Source organism: Terrapene carolina, unplaced genomic scaffold (genome assembly GCF_002925995.2).
Source record: "Terrapene carolina triunguis isolate 2854851 unplaced genomic scaffold, T_m_triunguis-2.0 Scaffold93, whole genome shotgun sequence".
Taxonomy (NCBI): domain Eukaryota; kingdom Metazoa; phylum Chordata; order Testudines; family Emydidae; genus Terrapene; species Terrapene triunguis.
This window is the reverse complement of record NW_020664444.1, coordinates 16,395,047-16,414,816: the sequence shown is the minus strand read 5'-3', so window position 1 is coordinate 16,414,816 and position 19,770 is coordinate 16,395,047. Positions and strand designations below refer to the sequence as shown.

At 43.6% G+C, this 19,770-nt stretch overlaps 3 protein-coding genes across 11 annotated transcripts in view; 2 read left to right on the top strand and 1 right to left on the bottom strand.

Annotated features, from left to right (window-relative positions):
* The window catches only part of LOC112109976 (acyl-coenzyme A synthetase ACSM3, mitochondrial-like), a 23,135-nt gene extending 18,158 nt beyond the window's left edge, over positions 1–4,977 (top strand). For all 6 annotated transcript variants that reach the window (XM_024204734.2, XM_024204737.2, XM_024204733.2 and 3 more), the window contains 3 exons: positions 990–1,089; positions 1,663–1,782; positions 4,781–4,977. In XM_024204734.2, coding sequence (XP_024060502.1) covers positions 990–1,089; positions 1,663–1,782; positions 4,781–4,867 — 307 coding nt within the window. In that variant the 3' untranslated portion in view covers positions 4,868–4,977. The remainder of the gene's footprint in view (positions 1–989; positions 1,090–1,662; positions 1,783–4,780) is intronic.
* Positions 4,978–4,983: 6 nt separating this feature from the next.
* ERI2 (ERI1 exoribonuclease family member 2) lies at positions 4,984–14,016 on the bottom strand. Of its 3 annotated transcripts, none has more exons than XM_024204731.3 (9): positions 13,965–14,016; positions 12,909–12,986; positions 12,746–12,829; positions 11,999–12,126; positions 11,643–11,799; positions 10,007–10,107; positions 9,126–9,207; positions 8,413–8,501; positions 4,984–8,199 (listed from the first exon to the last, which is right to left on the bottom strand). In XM_024204731.3, the coding sequence occupies exons 2-9, from the start codon at positions 12,943–12,945 to the stop codon at positions 6,838–6,840; spliced, it is 2,040 nt and encodes a 679-aa protein (XP_024060499.1). In that variant the 5' UTR covers positions 12,946–12,986; positions 13,965–14,016; the 3' UTR covers positions 4,984–6,837. The 3 variants fall into 3 exon arrangements, with proteins under 3 accessions (XP_024060499.1, XP_024060500.1, XP_024060497.1); XM_024204732.3 differs by having other exon boundaries at positions 11,999–12,114; XM_024204729.3 differs by having other exon boundaries at positions 12,916–12,986; positions 13,965–13,987.
* A 156-nt stretch (positions 14,017–14,172) lies between these two features.
* REXO5 (RNA exonuclease 5) overlaps positions 14,173–19,770 on the top strand; it is a 28,826-nt gene continuing 23,228 nt past the window's right edge. For both annotated transcript variants that reach the window (XM_024204720.2, XM_024204717.2), the window contains exons 1-2: positions 14,173–14,265; positions 16,085–16,191. The gene's annotated coding sequence lies outside the window, so the exon portion shown is untranslated. The remainder of the gene's footprint in view (positions 14,266–16,084; positions 16,192–19,770) is intronic.

Sequence of the window (19,770 nt, the reverse complement as noted above, 5' to 3'; positions counted from 1 at the left end):
CCGGGGCAATAAACAGTTCAACAACCCAGGCCCTCTGGTGCAGGGGGCTGGGTAAATAGCAGTTCAACTAGGGAAGGCCCAGGCCCTGGCTCAGGGCGGGGCACACACCGACACTGCTCAGGCCCTTGGAAGCAGGGGCGGAGCCGCTACACAGTTAGGGAGCTCAGGCCCCCTTGCACAGGGGCTGAGCAACACTCATTCGGGTTAAGCCCTGGCGGCGAGACCAGAGCGTTGGGTGAGGGGGAAGCCTGCCACCCGTGTGTGGGGGTGGCAGGGGGGAACGCAGGCCCACCCACTCCACTGCGTTCCAGCCCGGGGCCCTAACAGCGGTTACTGCCGCTGCCGGTCAGTGGGGTATCCTGACCGAAACACACTGACATGGGTTCGCATGCCTCGACAGCCTGACCGGGGTCGGCTACCCCCGGGCTACTTCCAATTTCCCCCTCAGGGCCTACCTCGTCCGCGGCACCGGGCAGGGTCCAGTCCACCAGCATAGGCTCCTCCCGGCCGGGGCTTGGTGGCAGGTCCGGCAGCTCCGTCGGGAAGTCCGGCCAGTTGTACTTGGGCGGTTCCTCCGGGTAACAGCAGGGCTGAAGGGGTTCTGGTGCGGTCTCACCTTCGGGGTCGCTGTGGGGGGGTTCCAAGGGCTCCCCCCAATGACGGGAACGGACGGGCTCCGGCGGCTCTTCCTCGTAGTGAGCCCGGGGCAGCTCCGGCCAGCTAGGCGAATATCCTCGGGCCTCAGAGGTATCCTGGTCGGGAGCTCTCGGCCGCACGTCTGCTCCCGGCGGTGGCCGGGCCCTGACTGAGCTCTGGCGGCCAGGCTTTATACTTCCTGTCCCGCCCCTTGACTTCCGGGGGGCGGGGACCGGTGGCGGTGGCTCCGCCCACTCTGGTGTCTGCACCCGTGCTCCCTCCTCTGGGCAGGAGGGGAGCCACACCGAGTCACTACAGTATATAACAATAAAAGACTTTTCTTCATTTTAAAGATATCGTATTGGACCATTTGAAGTAGAAAGTGCACTGATAGAGCACCCAGCAGTAGTAGAATCAGCTGTTGTCAGCAGCCCAGATCCCATCAGAGGAGAGGTAAAGGACTTAAGATATCTTATGTGCTTGGATTTTTTACAGAAATATGTATTTTTAAAAAAGCCTTAAACAGAATCCTGAGGCAGCTGGCTACTCCAAACAATTGTTGAAACGTTCCATTCACATCAAAGCCCTCAGCAAATTCTTAATGTTCATCTAGACATAGGGGTGGCTGAAGTGGGGCCATCGCTGCATTGCAAAGTAACTGCAATCTTCGCTACAATGAATATAGAGGTGCAGCCCACAGAAGCCCCACATTCCAACATGCCATATCTTCATTTGAGCAGCCATATTGCTTATATAGTTTTTCATACTGGGACTTGTAGTCCCTATAGGTTGAAATTGCAAATTAAAGATAAGGATGGCTGCAATTTACTCCACTTCCTGCATATTACACATATAAGCAGCTGCTGGACTCAAATTGTTAATGGGGCATTCACCTTGGTAAAGTTTTTTGTACCTGCACTGTAAATTAGTTACTTTGTAATGTGTCAGCAAGTGAATTTTGTTAAACATTAAGACCTTGTACTGTATTATGTGCATTTTGGTTTCATCAACATTTAATCTTTTAAGGTGGTGAAAGCCTTTGTTGTTTTGGCATCTGACTATGTTTCACATGAGCCAGAAAAACTGATTGAAGAGCTACAGGACCACGTTAAAAAGGTCACTGCTCCATACAAGTATCCTAGAAAGGTAGGTGCTTAACCATAAGTGTTTTAGACAATTACATTACATTTAGTCAACAAGTGGCATAAGAGAACTTCCATGTACAAAAGCTTTATTATACCCCCCCTCCTCCATACAAATCATAAGCAGGCTTGACGGGTTTAGATTTCTATCAGTAAATGTCAGTAAACATTGATTTTACCGTATACATAAACCAAACAAAAAACATTTCCATTGAAAATAATCTAAATTTAAAGACCGGCAAAGAAAGAAAAATGCTGCTTGAGAACAAGTTTGATTTAAGCATATTTACTTTGTATATTTTGACATGTGGTGTTGACAGTTTGTTTTTAACAGTTATAAAGCTTTAACTTTTTGAATCTCAACATCTACTGTCATTAAATATTGTCCAACCCCCCCATAATTTCCCACAGCTGTGAAAAATGTAAAAATAAAACTAAAAAGTTTAAAATCGATACTCTTCTGCCCTGTGAAAACTGAAATTGATAAACATTGAAAAAATGCTTAAAACTAAGCATTGATATATCAAAATGATAAAAATCACAAATCAAATTCTGCCATGATTAATCATAAGAATCTAACAGAGGACAGGTGAGTAAATATAATTATTCTAACATCTCCCATTTTCAATGTTTATTTTTAGCAAACATATGATATACCCTTTGTAGATGTTCATATACCAGAGTGACAAGGATAGTATAGAAATCCAGAAAAATGGATAGGAGAAAAGGGGAATTGAGAGCAGTAGGACACACAATCTGGAAAAAAATATACACTTACTTGGGAGCTGTGGTTCCAGTGTTGCCTGAGAATGGATTCCTATCTTAAATAGGTTCTCTTAAAATTATCCTTTTGTCTTCTCCAGACTCACAGGATTTCATTTTAGCTCTACTGTAAGGGCCAATGGATATTTGAAATAGAAATCCTCGCTCTTTGCCCTCTCTGCTACATTTAATAGCAGGTCAACAGCAAATATGTTTGTTTGAATTTCATAGCTCTACCTATCTCCACTTTATATTAAAGAATTTATAGCAATGCTAAATTTGATCCTATGGTATAGAAATAGTGCAGAGAAACCCTGTGCTGCAGACTCTAGAGTGTCTATAATAGGCTCTGGGGGAATATTTGCCATTCATATTAATCCTCTGATCCAGGGGTCGGCAACCTTTCAGAAGTGGTGTGCCGAGTCTTCATTTATTCACTCTGATTTAAAGTTTCGCATGTAGGGTGACCAGATGACAAAGATGAAATATCGGAATGCGGGGGAGGGGGGAGGCAAAAAAAAAAAAAAAAGCTCGTGTCCCCCCCCCCCCGGCCAGGCGGCAGTGGCACAGCCCCGTCTCCACCCAACTCTCAGCTCCGACCCCCGATACACCCCCAGCTCCCCCATCCCCTCGCTCCCGGGCCCAGCCTGGGCTCCGAGTTGTGCAGCCAAGCCGCGCTCCGGGCCCCTCCTGCAGCTCCCGGCTCAGCCGCTCCCGGGCTCCGTCGCCCCGGCCCCGCAGCAGAGGCTGCTCCGCTCTGCCCCACCTGGGACACTCGCCCCCGCAGCCCCTCTCCAGCCACGGAAAGCTTGGGGACCCACCCAGGCAGGGGGCAAACCAGGCAGCCGGACCTGGCCCCTCCCGGCAGGAGCGTGTCCTTCCCACGCGTGTCTCCGGGCCCTGCCCGTCCCGCGCTGCCCCCGGACCCACCGCGCTGCCCGGGGGGCTGCAGGGCAGGAGCAGCCTCCGCACTGCACTCCCGGCCCGTGTGCAAGCCTGGGAGGAAGGAGAAATACCACGTGGTTGGGGGAAGAGGCGGGGCCAGGGCGGGGATTTGGGGAGGGATCCAATGGGGGAAGGAGGGGGTGGGGCTGGGGATTTGGGGAGGGATCCAATGGAGGAAGGAGGGGGCAGAGTCGGGGGTGGGGTGAGAGCCCCTCCGGGCTCCACCTGTGAGCCGGAGTGGAGGGCAAAATTGCTTGTTTGTCCCGCGTCCCGACCGAACATCGGTCAGGACGCGGGACAAACAAGCAAATATCGGGACAGTCCCGATAAAATCGGGACGTCTGGTCACCCTATTCGTGTGCCAGTCATACATTTTAACGTTTTTAGAAGGTCTCTTTCTAGAAGTCTATAATATATAATTAAACTATTGTTGTATGTAAAGTAAATAAGGTGTTTAAAATGTTTAAGAAGCTTCATTTAAAATTGAATTAAAATGCAGAGCCCCCCAGACCGGTGGCCAGGACCCAGGCAGTGTGAGTGCCACTGAAAATCAGCTCGCGTGCCGCCTTCGGCACGCGTGCCATAGGTTGCCTACCCCTGCTCTAATCCATTTAGCCCACATCCATGTATTTTGATGTTTGCACTGAACGAATCTTACTTTTCCTGCAGGGTGCATAAGGCTCATCCTTTAGCATTTCTGTTGCATGGAAGGGGCAGAACACTGAAAGCCAACATAGATTTGCAAAGACTCCTGGGTGGTGGCATTGCGTGATCTGTCATAATACAGACTCCTCAACCACAGATCACCCTCAGGTTAATCCAGTTTTGGAATTTCTTCAAAATTTTATGCAAACTGTACATTTTATTATGGTGGAGAACCATCTAGCAAAATGTTTCCAGCATAAAGAATATGACATTGAGAAACTGAGGAACATAATCTTTAAGAGTTTGACATTAAAGTTTCAGTACATCATAAACTTCAGTTTATTTCTCATAGTGATGGGCCTACAACAGATTTTTAAAAGATAAGTCAAAGATTTTTAATAATCCAAAAATAATCTATTATTTATCCAAAAAGAATATTTTTCCTTTGCTAAACTTTCTGTTGCTGATACTTTTATCCATGTAAACTCCTTACAATAGGTCTCATGGAAAATGTCTTCCTTTTCCATAACTGGATCGATTTAATGTCTTCCATGTCTGTACAAGAGAGCAAATATTGTACACACGTGGAGCAGATTATCTACCTCTTACTATATATTGTATTAGTTGTAATTTCTTCTCTTTTCCAATAGGTGGAGTTTGTTCACCAGTTGCCAAAGACAGTCAGTGGGAAGATCAGAAGAAATGAATTGCGCAAGCAGGAGTGGGGAAAAGCTTAGAATTATCTAGTGTTTATTTTCCATCATTTGTTCTTCCAAAAATATTATATATTGCTGATATATGGTGCAATTTTTTGTTCTCTTGACCTATTATACATATTACAAATTTAGAGCATTGTATGCACAACTAAAACTTCACTGACTGTAGTGAAAATTTTGGCTATGCAAGCAATGCAGGGTTAGATCCTTGGTGAGCATTCTTTCCCATTTGTTCTAGGCATAAAAAGCCTAAAAGCACTTTGTCTCAGTTAAAAACACTTAGTTTTATTATTCTCACTCCAGTTGTCTAGTTATAAAAGCACACAGGAAAACAGTGTACATAGTAGTAAGCCCCAAACCCATGTTTCCAAAACTCAAACCTTAGCACTACTATGAAGTAGCTATTAACTAGAAAAGCCTGCTGGGAAATAGACATGCAAACAAAACCACCACTTTTTATTTCTATAGCATCTTCCAACTCAAAGTGCTTATTAAACACTGAAACTTGCTATTCAAGATAGTCCACATTTCCAGGCCAGGTCACTAAACATGTTGTTAAGTTCTGACAGAATGATACCAGGATCCATGATTGCATGTCTGGCCTAAATCCTACTCCTGTTTAAAAATTACTATCTGTGGTAGTGGCTGGATATAAGAATTTAATAGCAAAGTTTGTGTGTTCTTGTGCATTTCAATATCCAAGATGCTCTTCCAGCTCAGTTATTCAACAGCGTTCATGTCCAAGCTCCTGGAGCAAACAAATTTGAGTGTACTTGCCTGCATTCAGTTCCTCCTGTGTTCTGGGCACAGAAGTTGCAAGGCTTTCCTCAGTTTAAGTGTTAATATATTTATTAAAACAAAAATTTGTAAAGACGATTAACCTGCATAAGCAGTTTTCCGTATCTGTTAGTTTTAAATAATACACATGCAATAAGCATCTGTACTCACTGCTTGCATACTCCTGGTTCACAGCTCTCAGATATTTTTTGGTTAATCCTTTCTACTACAACCGTTTCTCTTTCTATCATACATTTTTAATGCACCCATAAACCTGGTAAATTGGTAATCTAGGGTTTACGCATAAATTTTCAAGTCAATGACTATGCTTTTGCTTCTCAGCATTCATATTTATGTTCACAGTAAGCAGTGGTTGGAACTGATATATAAAAATATTTTCCCTAAAATTTCCTTTTAGGGTAGGAAAATCTTCCCAAAATTGAGTTTTCACTTATGATAATCCTGGAATTTAAGTATTCATTTAGTGAAAGTGGGTGGATTTACAAGGTAGTCTCTGTTATTAAGTAAAGTACAGGTATCTAAATATCTGCCTTGACATAACATTTGACTGTCCCAGACACTGTGTAATGAGCATGGTGTGAGAATAGAGATAGACTGATAGAAAAATAAATGTTACATCAACTGAAGGGTTAACATTTTTGCTATGGTACTTTTAAGTTTATTTACTCAAAATGTCACAGGAATTTACGTTTACCTTTATTTCATTTCAGTAATAAAGACTATATAAAATAATTTTAAAACCATCATTACTGCTTCAAGAATCATTTCTTAGACAGAAAGAGTTAAAGATATATGCATACATTGTAAAGAGTTATTTATATACAGATGTATTTTTAGGAAAATGTAGTCACATAAACAAAATTTGTATCACTAACACTAATATTTAAGGATTGGGCTGGTAAAAAAAATCTAAAATACCTGATAAGAGAATAAAAATATTAAAACTTGAGATACCAGCTGCTTATACTTTCATGTTAGTCACGCTAACCTCCTCAAATTTTCTCAAGTTATTAATGTCTGACTGTCTCCACTTATGCTTCACGAGTTCCATTTTGATCTGAAGTAAGCCCAGCAATGTCGCTTATGCCCAATCCTCATAAAATTGAAATCTGTGGCATCATTTGCTTAATTTTTTTCGTAGTATGAGTGAACACTTAGCATATGTTAAGATTTGGACAAAAATTAATTAACATTCAAGTTCTCATAGAAGGTCTGAGACCCGGATATTTCCTGTGAGAATTTCCTGAAGAATCTGAGTTTATTCCAGGAGATATTAAACCAGCTGCAGTGGGGGAAAGAGTAGAAATAGCATTAGTGGATTTTTCCTTTAGAAGTACATGCTCCCACTTGAAATATCCACAGCCTCTCTTCTTCCCTTCATGTTTTTCAACAGGACAACTGTAGAATACTTTGCCATGATTTGGACCAGCACTGGACACATTTAGTCTTTTAGCCCTTCGACCACAGTTACATAAGGGTGGAGTCAGTTTGTCACTTTTTACAGCTTTTAAAGATTGGTTCAGGCGGACTGTGGAGTTTAAGAGAACAGTAGGCACTTTGTATGAACTTGAATTTCTCAAAGATAGGGGCTGATCAGAAGATGCAGCTTCATCTTCATGTACAGTGAATGACTGTTTTTTTGATGGAGGTAAAGTTTTCGGACTAGATGGTTTCCTCTTAGGAGTCTGAGAGAAAGGGGTGGAATGATTTCCAGTTAATACTGTACTTGATAAAGTAGCATTTACCTTCGCAGATGGTAACTTAAAAGCAGAACAATTTAAGGCTTGCCTTTGGGCTAATCCTACATCATAGATAGTAGTATTAGGACTTTTGTACACAATAGACTTAGAAGCCTCCAAATGTTCATTACTTTGCCCCAAACATTCAAAGTCTGAATTCTTCATAGCTGGTTTTTTCAAAACCATCCCTTCTCCAGAGACTGATGAAGTCTTTGCATCTGGGTCATCTTTAAGCTTCACAGAGTCTGTATTTTCTTCATGCTGTGATTCTGGTATTAAAGCTACATCTTCCCAATCAGCCAACATAGATAAACAATCAGAACTAGTACTTATATCTACATTAGAGATATTAACAGAGGAAATAGTAGTGGAGACAAGCACTAGCCCTGAACCAAGTACTGAAGAGCTATACTTGGAAGTAGAAATAAGATGTCCATTATTTAATCCATTCTGGATGCCCGTCAGTAAATTACAATGAGAAGCCTGTAGTTGTCCAAAGGGAACAGGAAGTCTGCCAATATGTGGAGGTAAGCAGCTTTGGGTTTGACCACATCCATCAATCTTTGTACTGATTCTAGATCCAACATGGACATTTGCAGAGGAACTTGTAGAACTGGACTCTTGCTGGTCTTTTCCCTTTACATTGGAGTTTATAACCATTTTATCAATTTTATTATGTTCATTCTCAGCTAGACAACTGCTGTTGCAAATTCTATCTTTAGCTGAAGTTTCAGCACCATCATCACTTCCCAGTGGATTCTCTTCAGTGGGGTTCATATTCAAAGATCTGGACACTGAATTCTTCTTTGGATGTACCTAGGGATTCCATAAGCAAATCCAAGATTTTGAAAATTGGATGTCAACAGGTTTTAGAAATCAATGTATGAGACAAATTAGAGAGTCTGCGAAGGATGCTTTAACTCAAATTCAAGTTTAAAGTGTTTGTTTTGTTTTTTCAGTGAACTCACCTTTTGTCTGCACTGTGGGACTTGAGGCAAGAAGAAAGGAAGATATGAAGAAGTCACTAACCTTATCCAAAGATTTAGTAATTTTCATCACACATCCATCACAGATCATCCTCCAAGCAAGACGGGCAGTATTCCGAGAATCATCCAACCCTTCAGAAGACATGTTATCATAAACTCTGTTATTTTAATGTACTACTGGCAATAGTAATGATAAGTAGCCTAATGACTTACTTAGGGGAGAGTTAAGAGAATGTAGTGCTTGTTAAAAGGGATACAGACAACAATGAAAAATATTCATCCACAGTACAGGTACAGGATGGGCTGTAGCAGTTCAAGCTCCTCTACATGACACTATGAGAGTTACAATCTGTGTGGGTGGAAACTTCCATGATTATTCAAATCTTTGGGGATCTCTTCATTTATCATGATCATCAAACAATGCTAATAGTTTTTGTGATGTGTATTAACTGCTACCAGATGGCACCAACTTTTGGTCCTTTTTTGCACTAGTAACTTAGAGCCCAATCTTACAAGTCCTATACACAAAGCACTACGATTGACTTCAGTGAAAGTTCTGTGCCTGGAGACCTTGCAGACTCAGATCTTAGAAATGAAAAGCCCAGTGTCCTGAATCATCCAGTCCCTCTTATTCAGATTTTTTTTTTTGTAATGCAGAACATTACATAACATGGAAATAATTAGGGTTATAATTGCTGTATTTTGATCAGCTTCATGAAACAGATTCTCTAACAAGAATTGTCATGTTGTACTCACCAGAATGTTCCCGTCCTGCAAATTCTATCCCCAGATCCTGTAAAGCACCATTTAGTCCTTTTGGCTTTCTAGTGTAGAAGAGCTAAGAAAAAGAAAAACATTTCTAAAATGTTATACTATATTAACCAATTCACTGTTGCTGCCTTACCCTGTCAAATTCTTCAGTTAAATATGTACAGTTTGCATCTAAGACAGAAGTAACTGAATAGCCTATTGGGAATACAACTATAAATTGCATCAGTCTGTTCATTTAAATTGTAGTATGTGGTGTAAATTCCTTTTAAATGGAACACAGAGAAAGTATTCCAAGAAACACCTAATATTTCTTGTTTGCTGAGAAACACAGAATATGCATTTTGCTATGGTAAATGAAAAGTGACTCTCTTCAAATAATTTTAGACCAGTCAAGAGTATTTTATCGTCATTCATTTTTACAATACCAGTCGTGCTATTTAGAATGCACTAACTGGGAAAACCCCAATTCTTGTGCTAAATTCAGAAGTGCTATCTAAGCAGAGGAAGCTTACTGTGTTTTAGCCAAGGAGGGAAAGCAGTAATGGAAGCATGACAGACCAGAAAGGGAAGAAAGCAGGAAGAGCAAGAGATGGCAGGAAAGTCAAAACAGCTGGAAAATTTCTCATAGGCCTACTGACAGTATAACAAGTGATACAGATTTTATCTGTAAAATCAAGCTTTCTAGAATTAAAATGTGTATAGTTCTGAAGGATACATTGTTCTTTTCTATTGATCAATAAAATGTGTGCGCATGCATACAAGGAACAAATAGGTAACCCTAGTTACTTGTACCTTCACTATCTATTCTTAATCCTTTGAGGTGGAGGTGAAACATTTTTACCCATATAATCTATTGATTCTCTCACCTTGTATGTTGCTCTGAGATCAATCCAAGAGTTTAAAATATCAGGTTTTCGCAGCTGCTTCCTTTTGCACTCATACTGCAAACAAACCCCCAGATCCCAGTCTGCACGAGAGAAAAACAACAAACTTTTCAGTCTTTATTTTCATGATTACTAAGTATGTGTATTGATCAAATCTGAATAAACTAGAATTTGATAAAAACACTTAATAGATCAGCAAAATAAACTAACCACAATGGTTTACAAAATAACCACTGCAGGCAGAATGCTTCGCTTTCCTTATACGGGGAACTGATTGGCCAAGTAATTGAAGGCACTAAATCAAGGGTGAGCAACCTTTTTGGCCCAAGAGCCACATCTGGGAATAGAAATTGTATGGAGGGCCATGAATGTTCACAAAATTGGGGTTGGGGTACAGGAGGGGGCGAGGGCTCTGGTTGGGAGTGTGGGCTCTGGGGTGGGTCCAGAAATGAGGAGTTCAGGGAGCGGGACGGGGCTCCGGGCTGTGGGATGAGGCTGGGGATGAGGAGTTTGGGGTGTAGGAGGGTGCTCCAGGCTGGGACCGAGGGGTTCGGAGGGTGGGAGGGGTATCAGGGCTGGGGCAGGGGGTTGGAGTGCAGGGGATTGGTGTGCAGGGGGAAGCTCAGGGATACTGGCTCCAGGCAGCGCTTACCTCAAGCGGCTCCCGGAAGCAGCGTCATGTCCCTTCTCTGGCTCCTACGTGGAGGCGCAGCCAGGCGGCTCTGCATGCTGCCCCATCCGCAGGCACTGCCCCTGCAGCTCCGATTGGCCGCGGTTCCCGGCCAATGGGAGCTGCGGGGGTGGCACTTGGGGCGGGAGCAGCATGCAGAGCGGAGTCCCCTGGCTGCCCCTACACATAGGAGCCGGAGAGGGGGCCATGCTGCTGCTTCCGGGAGCCATGTGGAGCGGCCCCCAACCCTGCTCCCAGGCCGTAGTTTGCCTACCCCTACACTAAATATATCTGTCGAGAACTCGCTTCAAAGTTGGCTTAAATCATATGTAAATAGGACAGAACACTGGCCTGTTAGTAGTGTCCAGCAGTCCCATGAAAGAAATACAAACTAAATTGTTAATCTGTAGTCTTGTTTTTAGTCCAAAGTATTAGGATTGCTGCAACTTGGCATCAGAGAAAACAAGTGAAGTATGTCACTTCACAATGACCTGATTAAAGAATCATGTTGGATAGGTTCTGAAGAACCTCCCAGCCAGTTGTCTTAACCTAGAAGTATGGTGACATGCCATGGTGACTATAAAGCAAAGGAAATGTGGAATGAACCTCAGAGCCTGGAAACAAAGACACAGGGAGCATCTCAGGATAAATAATCACAAATTAAATGTATTTTTTTGGTCTAGTCCCAATATATATTGTCATCATAGACACACAACAACGGGGTACAGATCAGAAATATATGCTCCCAGAGACTGTATAGAGACAGCAGGGATGATGTAGGACTGAGGCCTGAAGTTAGGACTGTGACACACTGCAGAGCTGTGGTACAAAAGTTTGCATTTACACCTGCCTATACTATGCCAGAGTCTAACCCACACCATCAGTGTTTCACTTTTATGAACACTAAATTCGAGCAAAAAAAACAAACAAAGAAAAACTGTTCTTTACCTGACCAAGTAACAAAGGTACTTGATTTAGCTTCAGAAACAGAATGGCTTGAAACATCTGAATTGAAAATAATTTTCTTCTCCTTTTGTATCTTTTGAATCCACTTAGAAAATTGTGATAAGCAAATATTAAGAGGAACCCCTTCATCAACTTGATTCTTGATAGGATAGAACAAAAGGCACATATAAACATCTGTTAGTGTGCTCATCTCATGTTTAAACAATATATGCACTTTTAGACTGTCAGAAAAAATATCTTTCTGCACAGCTGTAAACAGGAGTGTTTCCAAAATTAAGATCCTAAAATTTTTTAACTAAATTATAAGCCTCCTGTAATGTATAGTATAAAGACTTTACCTGCTTTATGCCAGTTAGTTCAGTACAAAATTCAGAAAGAATTGGATGTTCCTCAGGCTGGACGTACATGTGGAATTCAGATTCAATCTCTCCAGTTGAAGTGTTTAACAAAACTGCTGGAAATTCAACTAGATTTAAAAAAAGGTTATTTGTATAAATGATTCAAGTTGCTTTATATTAGGATTTAAATTACATGACTGTTAAGCAAACGTAGATACCATACATAAGGCAGAATGTGCCCCCAGATAGTGATTTTATATTAATGGAAAATTTCTCCATTTCGTATGTATCATAATATATACAATTCTGAATAATACTTATTTCAATATATCAGAGCACGAATGTTATTTCAGAGCAAACAAAGTGTATTCTAGCAGAGTGTTAAATTAAACTATTATATCAAAGAACGCTTACTTATAGAAACATAAGATTAAATTATTTAATTTGCAAACTAATATCAGTGCAATTGATGGCCCTATCTAATTTTAATGCAACTGGCTATATATATATATATAGCATTACATGATATAGCATGACATTTAATAATCTATATTTCAAGTTGCAAAAGGCTGATAGTTTGGATATACAGTTTCTGACACTTCATAAAGTGAATAATGACACTTCTTTCCTGTTTTCCTTTTAAAAGAAAAACTCTGCACTTAAATTATTCCTATTTTACTTTTAACTAAATAAGCCAAACTTTTTTTAGATACAACTGCTATCAGACATTATTACATTTCCACTTACTTATTTCCTGGCTGTAATGACGTTTACCATCTTTCCAACATGTAGACTCAAAGTCAATAATAATTAAATAGTCAAACGACTGCCCTGCAACACACAAAAGCACCTTGTAAATCTGTATCACTGTTTATAAAATTAAAAGATTTACATTAAGAAGGAAACATACCACTTACTTGACTTTGTTCTAGTCTGATTCTTGCCATTTGAGGAAGTTATGGAACTTTTTCTAATTAATCCAAGTTGCCTTAAAAACAAAGAGAATCATGAATAAATTAGCTATTACAATTGAACCCAACAACGTACAAGATGAACTGTTTCAACTGATGAACTATCCATCAGTTGGTGGGACTGGAATCTCTAATCACATTGGAGTACAAAGAGTTTTTCTTTTAAGGGCTGATCTCCTTGGGATTTCTCTCCCTGTCAAGGTACACCAAAATGTATGTATTAGAGTAACAAAAACATGCACCCGTTTACTTAAGCTTCTGGGTACATTTGCAAACCAAAACCACAAAAACTAACTGTAATGGCAGCTTCAATTAATCTCTATGTTGGCTGCATCCCAAAAATCTTTAGGACAGTCTCAAGAATGCATTTCCATTGTAATCTTAGCTGTACATTGTTACTACATTTATTTCCTCACACTCACCCCCCTCCCCGCCCGCTTCCAGGTGGCAGGCTGACAGGGGGTATTAGTGGTTTAGCTCAGTTACCAAGAATATAACATCTTGCATTGTTTACATGATTTTGTTTTATGTTATTTTGTTAACAGCTTTGGGGACACAAAACAATGAAGTCATAGTGGTGAATGTACCATTTTCAGTTACAGTCTAATCGGCATACGGAACAATTTGCCCCAATCAAACCATGGCACGAATCATAATGAGCTTCTCAAACAGAAGCGTTTAAAAATTGGGCTCAATAAAGAGGACCCCTCTCTGCCCCCTTACCTATCCACACCCCTCCACACATAGTCCCGCTCATTTCCCTTCACACACAGGTGCTGGGCGGGGCTGCCGCACCCCCTGGCTTCCATCATACACAGGGTTTACAGTTTGGTTCAATGGCTCTCAGCACCCCTGCCCTGCACCCCTCAACCCCCCTCCATGCCTCCCCCAACCGCCCTCCATTCCGTCCCCGGCGCCTTCCTCGTCCCCCGTTTCTCTACACGCCTCCCCACTCCATTGCCCCCCTCCCCCAGTGCAGCCTCTATGGTCCGCACCGGGCCAGCTGCTTGGTCGCCATCTCCGCCCTCATCACCTGGCCGGAAGGAGCCGCCTGCCCCGGCCACTCCGGGGCGCGGAGCAGCCCGAGCGCTTCCGGCCATTTCAAACCTCCCTCCGCCTGCCAAGAAGAGCCGTTACCGCCCCCATCGATGCTATCGGCGAATCTACTGCTCCGGTCTGGCTCCGAAGTCGCAGTTGCCCACCCCTGGGGAGCCGGGCCGTTCCGCTCGGGCCCAGGAAGAACGAGTCGATAGCCGAGGAAACGGTTGAGGGAGCAGCCGACACCGGCTGAACTGGGTGAGACCCTGGGGCAGCTGTGGGAGGCCTCCTTCCTCCCCGGCGGCCACGGAGGGGGCATCCTGGGCAACCCCCCCCCTCCGCCAGTGGGGCACTGGGGGGGCATCCTGGGGACCCCCCTCCAGTGGGGCCCGGGGGGGATCCCTCCCCTCCCGTGGGGCACATGGGCGGGCATCGTGGGGAACCCTCCCCTCCAGCATGGCACCCCCTCGAGAAAGGCCATGTTTTTACCCATTATGGTTGCCAAGGCGTAAACCTGTTCTCTTTTCCTGAGTCTGCAGCCAGATGGTACCAGTGCCTCTGCTGCTGCTCAGGGCTTTGCCACACTGTATCTGAGTAAAATTAACACAACCTCAGTCAGTTTCACAACCGCTCTTCATAACCTTATTGGCAGCAGTGAGCCTGCCAAAAATAATCCCATTTTCATTCTGCTGCTGCTTGGGAAGCAGCTGTAACTATTACAGGAGAAGGGAATTTAACAAAACAAAGTATGAGGTTGGAGTAGTGGAAACACCCCCATGTCCTCCAGCAGGCAGGAGGCTGTGATGGAATCCTCCCTTCCTACAAAAACCAGGAGGCTTTGCTGTGGAAGCTTCAAAGAAAGAAGCCAGATACAGATGGTGAGAGAGAAGGCTTCATGTTTTTCTGACTCACTGCCTGATATAAAAGATGGAGCCTCTGAGTGGAGTCTAAGCAGGGCCGGCTCTAGGTTTTTTGCCACCCCAAGCAAAAAATTTGCCTCCCCAAGCTCCGAGAGTGCAACTGCCCAAGCAAAAAAAAAATGACTGGTATGCCACCCCTGGAATTGTGCCACCGCAAGCACATGCTTGGTTTGCTGGTGCCTAGAGCCGGTCCTGAGTCTTAAGAACAAAGCTCCAGAAGAAATTCCACAAACTGAAGCAGGCTGGTATGGGTGGCCCGTATCACACAGACCAGGGCCTCCCCAAGCAACCCAGCATGGTCCCGCCCACACTCCACCCCCAGACCGCCTCCTGCCTGTTTCCAATTCCCGCTCTTCCCCCATGGCCCGCGCTGGGGCTGGCAGGCCTGCAGCTGGGACTTGGGGCAGCTGTGGCCGGTGCTCACTTCTGCCCAGCATTCCGGTGCTGAGGCCGCCTGCCTGGTGCTCCAGCGGAGGAGAGGGGGCGGAAAGGGTGGAGGATGGGCAGGGTCTTAGGCAGAAGGGGGGTCGGGGGGATTGGCCTCCCCCCAGCAGGAGGTTCATGTGCCACCCATGGGCTGGCATTTCACCAGACTGTTGCCCTCTGACCTCACTCATCTTTTGATCTCTGGGCAGTAGGAGTCTGGTAAAGTTTCCAAGCCTGGAGATAATCCTGCACTGGGAGGAGGAGGGTGGACTAGATCAGTGGTTCTCAACCAGGGGTACATGTAGTCCTGGGGGTACGCAGAGGTCTTTCAGCGGGTACATCAACTCGTCTAGATATTTGCCTAGTTTTACAACAGGCTTACATAAAAAGCACTAGTGAAGTCAGTATAAACTAAAATTTCATACAATGACTTGCTTATACTGCTCTATATACTATACATTAAAATGTAAATATAATATTTATATTCCAGTTGATTTATAATTATCTGGTAAAAATGAGAAAGTAAGCAATTTTTTAGTAACAGTGTTCTGCGACACTTTTGTATTTTTATGTCTGATTTTGTAAGCAAGTAGTTTTTAATTGAGGTGAAACTTGGGGGTACTCAAGACAAATCAGACTCCTGAAAGGTGTAGTAGTCTGGAAAGGTTGAAAGCTACTGGACTAGATGGTATAGCAAAGTTATTATTTTTTATATATTTTAATTTTTGCAGTTCACCTCTTCTGTGCAATAGCTGGAGGAAAATCACTAAACAAGAGCAGCAGGGTTATGTGACTGGAGTACTGACAGGCAAAGTTTAGTACCATCACCAGTTAAAAGGTAAGGAACAAGCTCCTGCACCCTGAGATGCTGTGTGAGGTTGTGACGGGATCCCCGGGGTGCAGCCTATTACACTGGGCAACATCTAGATTAAGCAGTTTTTCTCACCCCACTGGATATTGCAGTTCTTAATGTACAGGTTTGTCCCTTAAACTGGGCCAGTCCCCTCTGTTGGGGTCTTCAGTCTTCTGAGTGTCTTTGTTGCTTGCAGCATAGGTGGGGGCAGGAGAAAGTGGCCACATGCTGGGCCTGTGTTCTGTTTTATACCCTTGGCCTTAGTCCATGTCTGGTGGGCATTACTGAGTCCCTAGGCAAGGTTGAGCAATTCCCCTGGTGTGGCCTTATGCAGGTGAGTCATTGAATTGTAGCTCCCTTGCTGGACAATGGCTGTTAATGGTGGTTTGACACCCGCCCGGACGTTAGTTACTTTCCTTGGCATTGTATCTGGAGAGCTAGTATTTGGGCGCTTCCCAAACCCACAGCATATTTTAGTGACAACCATACAACACAATTCTTATAACTTCATATGCATTAATGATATGCATATTTCGATAGAACAGTGACTTTCAGCAGATCATAACCTTTCTCCTGATACCTCACATGGCCTGCTTTATCACAATTATATATAAATGAGGAATATGAGGGTTACCGGGTGCTCCCCCAAGGTATAGAATGTCACAGAGGTCAGTACAGGAGTTTAAACAGAAGTTAGGGTTTTCAGAAAGGTGGAATAAGAAACCATTTCTGTTTGAGTTCATCATCATAGCTTGTCCATCCAAAATTGCAGGCAAGACCTGGTGTTGTCACTTACCTTTAATAGTTCCTCAGGAGTACAGGATGTGTTTGCCTAGGCTCTCAACAATCACATTTGGGTTCATTCTTCAGCTTCCACTTGGTCACATTATCACCAGTCTTTGCCACTCTAGCTCTCTCTTCATTTAGAGCACATCAGTATTGTCATTTGAGGCCAGTGCCTGGGGGAGTTGTTCTGAAGAAACCAGATTCTCCAAGATCATCGGCATTTCCTGCCATTTTGTTACACTGTAGCCTTCCACAGTAGTATTTTGAAGTAAGGGACTTTGAGAGGCAAAGCTCTTTCTGGACTTCAGCCTCTTGCATGGTGGAATGTGTCCATGCAGTATATGTCTCGGGGAGACAACCAGGTGCATGATCCTTTTTATTGAAGGCATCCCACTTCACAGATGGTGGTGCAGTCCCTGCAAGATAGTATAGCGACAGTGTGGGAGTTGGTTTCAAAGTTGCTGTGTTAATCCTACAGGATTAATTGAGTTGAGTATCAATTTGGTGTACATGGTTTGAGTGTAACTAGACTGGGGCACAGTACTCTGCATTTGAGTAACACAGGGTGAAACAGATTGCTCGGAGTGTGTTGTGATCAGCTCCCCATTTTATGTTGGCTAGTTTCTGGAGAATACAATTTCGGAGTTCACTTTCTTTTTCTTGATGTGCTCTTTGAATGTCAGCATTTGGTCTAAGGCAGTGGTTCTCAGCCCATGGGCTGCTTGCAGCCCAATCAGCACACAACTGCAGCCCATGTGACAACCTCAGGGCGATATAGGGAGTATATATATTGTGTGAATGCAGCCCACATAACACAGAGAGAGCTCCATATGTGGCCACAATGGTAAATAGGTTGAGAACCACTGGTCTAATGTGACCCCAAGATACACCGGATGTTCATAGTGCTCAAGGATTGTACCGTCCCACAATATCTGGAGTTTTTGTTCGGCTTGATGGTGTTTCGGGTGAAAGGTGCACAATTGTGTCTTGCTAGGGTTGGCATTCAAGAACCATGTGCAATAGTATTTTTCAGTGGAGGCAGTTAGAATGAGTTCAGTGTCCTCAAATCTTTCCATTTGGGTAGCGATACAAAGATCATCTGCATAAGTAAATCTTTGCATGTTGGGAAATTCTAGCTGGTCATTTGTGTAGACATTTAACAGCAAGAATGATAGCACTGAACCTTGGGGCAATCCATTCCGTTGAGTACACCATCGACTTTTCTGCCATCCATCTTGACAAGAACATCAGTTCGAGAGTAAGGAAGAGATGACTATACTATCTTGTTATTTCTCAGAATTCTTGCCAATTCAGCAGAAGTGCATAACGGTTCCAGTGTCATAAGCAGGTGATAGCTCAACAAACACAGCCCCTGTAATTTTGCAGATTTTGAAGCCATTTTAGAAGTATTGAATTAGGTTTGCCACTTGGCCGCAGCATGAACGTCCTGGGTAGAAACTGGCTTAGTCTTCAGTCAGTTACCCTTCCACTATTGGTGCTATTCTACCCATCATCATCAGCCCCTATAGCTTGTAGGTTGAGCAGAGTAAGGATATTGGGAGGTAACTCTTTGCAGAGCTAGGGTCTTTATGTAGTTTAAGTAGTGCAACCACTTTGGCCTGTCTCCACACCCTGTGTATATGCATTATCTCCATCCAAGAGTTAAAGTGAAGCAGCCATTTCTGTACTCTCGTCCTGAGGTGCATGTAGTAATAATAGTTCATTAGCTATACCATCGAGTCCAGCTCTCTTTCTACATTTCAGGGTTTTCATGACTATTGTCAGCTCCTCAGTGTTGAACTGCTCATTGTGGACTTTGCTGTCTCCAAGGAGCAAGCAAAGTTCCTGCTTGACTTGTTTCATTCTGCACTTTGCTTTGTGGCCTGGTTTACCATTTAGGATGAGCTGGTGTGCCACTTAGCTGGGAGAGACTGTGGCGATGTGCTTTGCTTGTTGTCCATCAGGGTTCAGCTAGCAAATGGTGGCCTATGCTTTTTAGCTATTATGTCACAGATTTGTTATTTCACTCCGTTCCCTCCAGCGGTTGCGTCGCTTCTCTCTAATCTCGCTCGTAAGCATTTCCCCAAGCCCAGGGGTTTCTTCACCATTCTGAATATTTCTTATATTGTTGACTTGTCTTTATATGTACCTGGGCTTTCAGAAATGTCCAACATCCCCTAGGGGTGTGCCGTTGGGCAGTCTTCCGCATCAGGGGGACAAATTTTCCATGGTGCTCGTGTGCTGGAGTAACATTACAGATGGCTTCATCCAATTCAGAGAGAAAACCTTCCCAGTCAGCCTTTCTGAAGTTGAATCTCGGCAGATACTCTGTTCAAGTTGAAGAAGTAAGAGTCATGATGGACTGGACAAAACCTCTCCATTAGTAGCAGCAGTGCAATGAAATTGAGTTTTGAAAATCAGGCTGCTGTACAGTTGACTCCTTGCTGATCCAATCCATTGTTGTGCTTAACCCAAGAAATATCAATGTTTAAATGGGAACCAAGGCGTGCTTAAAACAGTGCTATACTTTGTGACGGTTTTTGGGGTATCCAGAACTGTGAGTTACCTTTTTCCCCCCGCCCCATGTGTGAGGGGAACTTGCTTGTGCTTAGTTGAGTGTCAGCTCCCTGCATCCAGCAGCCTGTTAGCCACCCAAGCATTTGCCTCTGGGCAATGCTAGCCCTTATTTTGCTTTGCAGGTTAATAATAGGTACTCCCCAGTCCTTGAGTCCCTTTGGGCTGGTCTACACTGGGGGGGGGATTGATCTAAGATCTGCA

Coding starts and splice junctions, on each gene's coding strand:
- ERI2 (XM_024204729.3), bottom strand. CDS start 13,987: ATGGCGACCAAGCAGCTGGCCCG. Junction 10,108..11,642: donor TACCTTTGTTACTTGGTCAG/GTAAAGAACAGT, acceptor TCTCTCGTGCAG/ACTGGGATCTGGGGGTTTGT. Junction 8,200..8,412: donor TTACTAAATCTTTGGATAAG/GTTAGTGACTTC, acceptor TGGAATCCCTAG/GTACATCCAAAGAAGAATTC.